The sequence below is a fragment of the Penaeus chinensis genome, chromosome 5, assembly GCF_019202785.1.
Source record: "Penaeus chinensis breed Huanghai No. 1 chromosome 5, ASM1920278v2, whole genome shotgun sequence".
Taxonomy (NCBI): Eukaryota; Metazoa; Arthropoda; class Malacostraca; order Decapoda; family Penaeidae; genus Penaeus; species Penaeus chinensis.
In genome coordinates, this window is record NC_061823.1 from 38,293,125 (window position 1) to 38,298,124 (window position 5,000).

Consider the following 5,000-nt stretch of genomic DNA (forward strand, 5'->3'; position numbering starts at 1 on the left):
ACGCCAATAATAGCAGAGCTAAAACAACAATAATAATGATATTAACGGTTGTCATGGCAACTGCTCTGGCTAGCGACAAAGATGGATAATGACATTTATCCTTTGTGACAGAATAAAAAAATCTGTGACTGTTTCAGTGGATTTTTCTTATTTGTTCGTATATCTCTATTCCCGTTTTCCTCTTTCTTTTTTTCTTCTTTTTTTCTCTCTATTTCTCTTTCCATTTTATTCTTTTGACATATTTATTTTATTTTTTTCTTCTTATCTCATCGTTTCTTTCTCTGCTTCAGAATTATTTATCAAGGCATCACCCACGTCACTGAACACAAAGAAATGAAATGAGATTTCTTTGAGTGATTCGCACGTCGCAGAGAATCTATTTTGAATCTATCGCAACGAAAAGAAAATATTCACACAGTGCTGAGAATTTTCCTTCACATCATCGAGACTAAAAAGTATGCTTGGTATGTAGACACGGAAGCCGTAGGAATGGCTTAAACCGGCGTCCGGAGCCTAGGTTCCTACAGATAGATAGATTGGTAGATAGATAGATAATTGGATAGATGGATAGATAGATTGGTAGATGAATAGATAAATGGATAAATAGATAAATAGATAAATAGATAAATAGATAAATAGATAAATAGATAAATAGATAAATAGATAAATAGATAAATAGATAAATAGATAAATAGATAAATAGATAAATAGATAGATAGATAGATAGATAGATAGATAGATAGATAGATGGATGGATGGATGGATGGATGGATGGATGGATGGATGGATGGATGGATGGATGGTTGGATGGATGGATAGATATAGATAGATAAATAGATAGGTAGATAAATAGATAGATGGATAAATAGAGAGACAGATTGACAGATAGATACAGAAATAGATATATATAGAGAGATATATATATAGATATTGATATAGAATTAAAGATAGAAAGATGGACAGGTAGATATATAGACAGACAGAAAGATAGCTATGTAAAGAATTAGAAAAACACCTTGATAGATACCAAGACAAATACATCGATAGATAGATGGAGAGACATCCAGGTAAATATAAATAGATACACACATTGCTATAAACGTTACTTGCACACGTTACAGACTCCTACCACTGACACCAGATCTCAATAACCACGAGCGTTTATCTATTTTTTCACAAAGACCCTGAGTAAGTTAGAAATGTCGACCGCGTGTCTCTTCGGGTTATAAAAGGCTGACTTCGATGCCATAAAATCTCGCGGAAAAAAAGTTCAAAGTCTCTCCTTAATGTATTGATCCGATGATGAAATGGAGACTCCGAGATTATGCCGAGTTAATCGAACAGAAAAATGTTCTTTAACGAGTCATAAAGGCGTTTTCCCTGACCCGTTCGCACGTCGAGGCGTCGACAGCCTTCTCTCTCTCTCTCTTTATCTTTCACTCTGTATTTCTCCGTTTGTCTTGTGTTCTTTTCTTTGTGCGTAAATGATCACACGTACAGACACACGCACGTAGGTATGAGGCAGATATAAAATGTACATATATAGAGTAACGTGTACATAAAGATTAAAAAACGCAGCTATTTCGAGAATTTGCTTCGAATTTTGCTTGACGACTTCGAAACGTTACGTTCATTTTCTGTTAACATTATAAGTGTGTTTATATATATATATATATATATATATATATATATATATGTGTGTGTGTGTGTGTGTGTGTGTGTGTGTGTGTGTGTGTGTGTGTGTGTGTGTGTGTGTGTGTGTGTGTGTGTGTGTGTGTGTGTGTGTGTGTGTGTGTGTGTGTGTGTGTGTGTGTGTGTGTGTGTGTGTGTGTGTGTCACATATATAGATACATGCATACAAACATATACATATATATGTATATATACATATATATATACATATATACACGTACATATACATATATATGTATATATACATATATATACATATATACACGTACATCTACATATATATACATATATACATATACATACATACACGTACATATACATACATACATACATACATAAATACCTATATATATATATATATATATATATATATATATATATATATATATACATACACACACACAGACATACCTATCCCTACCAATCTGCCTTCCCCCATCTCCCCTTTCTTATCTCTCACCTCTGTCTCTACCTCCATCTCTCCATCTCCGCCTTGAAGGTAATATGTGATTAACTATTCTGATCATCACCACCGCCATGTTTTATAATGATGAGAGCCGAGATTTAGTGTTGCCATAAATGCAGCGGTTCCTTTTGATGGAATCTTAATGAATTTCGATGTCGATGTCGATGTCGTGTAAGATGCTGAGAGGAATTGTAACGAATTGGGTGAGAATGAAGGAAAATCGTCGCCGTAGTCACCATCAACGAAAAAAAAAATGAAAATGAGGATAGTAATAGCCACGGTGTTTATGGCGGTAATGAGGATAAGGTAATGAAGGTAATAATAAGGTGATAATGATACAGGTAACGGTAATAATGGTTTCAGTAATAATGATAGTAAACTACTATTAATATACTATTACTGGTACTACTATTACTCATATCAATACCAACAACAATAAAAATAATAATAATGATAATGATAATTATAATAATACTAATCTTGACAACAACGACAACAACAATAATAATGATGCTGATAAAAATAAAATAATAATAATAATTATTAGTATCATTATTATTGTTGTTGTTGTTGTTGTTTGTTATTATTATTATTATTATTATTATTATTATTATTATTATTATTAATATTATCATCATCATCATCATCATCACCATTAGTATCATCATTATCATTATTATTACTATTATCATTACTATCATCATTATCATTACTATTATCATTATAATCACTATTATCATTATCATTACTATTGTCATTAGCATTACTATTATCATTACTATCATCATTATCATTATCATTATCATCATCATTATCATTGTGATTATCATTATCATTATGACTTATTACTATAATTATTATTATTATGATCATCATAATTATCATTGCAATTCTATCATTATCATCAAAATCCTTATTTCTATCATCATTATCATACTGAATATAATAATGAATATATTATAACAATAAGGAAAGTAATAGCAATGATAATAACGACATTGATTATAATAATAACAATAATAATGATAATAACAATAATAGTAATAACGATAATAATAATAGTAATGATAATAATAATAACAATAATAATAACAATAATAATGATGATAATGATGATGATAATTATAATATTAATAGTAATAATAATAATAATGACGATAGCAACATTAACAACAATAATAGTAACAGTAAAAAAAGGTTAAAAGAAATAATAACACCAATGAAATGTGACAATAATGCACATGAATCAAAGAAAAGAAAAACATTTAATACCAAGCCACAATCTGTAAATATTCCGTTTTCTATAACCTACCGATGCTCCGTTTTCTTTTCCCTTTGGCTGCCATGAGGATAATGGGATACGAGCATAATTTTTGCGTTTATTTACCGATTTTCCGAATGTTTGTTCTGCGTTTAATTATCTGGCTTAATCTTTGATCAACCCAAGGGTCCCGGGTTTTACTGTCCATTGTTGTTGTCGTTTGTGAATTTTATGGAATTTTTCGTTATTCGAATTATATTAATATCAATACTGGTGTTATTATAGTTCACATTTTATTAATATAATATTATTTATTAATAAAAAAATATTGACAGTAAGAATGAAAAAATAATGAAGAAACAACCTTTTTGAAAAGCAAGAAAAAAAAGTGACCTAGGTACGACTAATGACTGACTCTTTGGTGACGAAATATTTGTAGAACTAGCTGTGTAAAAGACAAATTAATAAGCTAAAATTGCGTGAATATGACGCAAATTTTTTACCATACGATTAATGAACCACTTATTTCAATCACGAGGATATTTCATTCTTCAAGATTGATCAGATTGAAAACGATTTTTATCATAAACGATTTTCTTCATCATAAACCCATATATACCTGTGATATTCCAGTACTAGTTTACATCAAGATTCTAAAATGAATCTTCACACTTTCGACACTCCTCTGCTTTCTACCGGCTACGTGTGAATCACATATCACTTTATGAATAATTTGTCCTTTGAAGACCAAACAGAAAAAACGAAAGAAATGCAAATAAGATCCTGGTGTTTTTTTTATTCAATAAGAATGAAATGAGGGTGGAGGGCGGGCGAGGGGAATGGCGGGCTGGTTGTACTTCTTTCGTTAAGGATCAAACACGGTTTTATAAGACTCGAATCCCTTTACAAAACTTGATTGACTTTGGGAGGATTTTTTTAAGAACAGGAAGGCCTAATCAACTCCGCCATCTTTGTTCCCTTCGTGCAACGTGTAATAAGGGGAAGAGGGAGAGGGAGAGGGAGAGAGCAGAGAGAGAGAGAGAGAGAGAGAGCGCGAGAGAGAGAGGGAGGGAGGGAGGGAGGGAGGGTAGAGAGAAGGGGGATAGAAATACTTCAACAAGAAATCTAGAACGAAATCAACTCGGGAAAAAGGCACTTCGAATATCTACCGCCAGACTAACCAGAATAATACCCTACCCACACACACACATACACAACAAGAGATACCACATACCGCATGAGAGGCCAACATGCCCACAACACAAACATACCTCCATGCTCACGCAACACCGTAAATTATTCAGTCTACCCACACAACACAAACACATACAAGACACATCCACACAACATAAAATCCTCAGCTTACCCACTACATCGACGTATCCTTTCTGGGATTCCATAGGATCCGTGTTGACCTGGCACATGTACCATCCTCGGTCGCTCTCCTGCACGTTCTTGAGCTCGAGGTGCCAGGTCCTGTGGTCGTTGTGAAGGAGAGAAATCCTCGGGTTCCTTGTGATTACCTGCTTGTGGATGGTCAGGATCGTCTGAGTGTCGACCTGCACCCACGCTACCTGTGTG

General features: G+C 33.1%; 1 protein-coding gene across 1 annotated transcript in view; it reads right to left on the reverse strand.

Annotated features, from left to right (window-relative positions):
• Positions 1 to 5,000, reverse strand: part of LOC125025887 (lachesin-like) — a 77,638-nt gene that overhangs the window by 44,491 nt on the left and 28,147 nt on the right. The window contains exon 3 of the mRNA XM_047614197.1: positions 4,786 to 4,993. Coding sequence (XP_047470153.1) covers positions 4,786 to 4,993 — 208 coding nt within the window. The remainder of the gene's footprint in view (positions 1 to 4,785; positions 4,994 to 5,000) is intronic.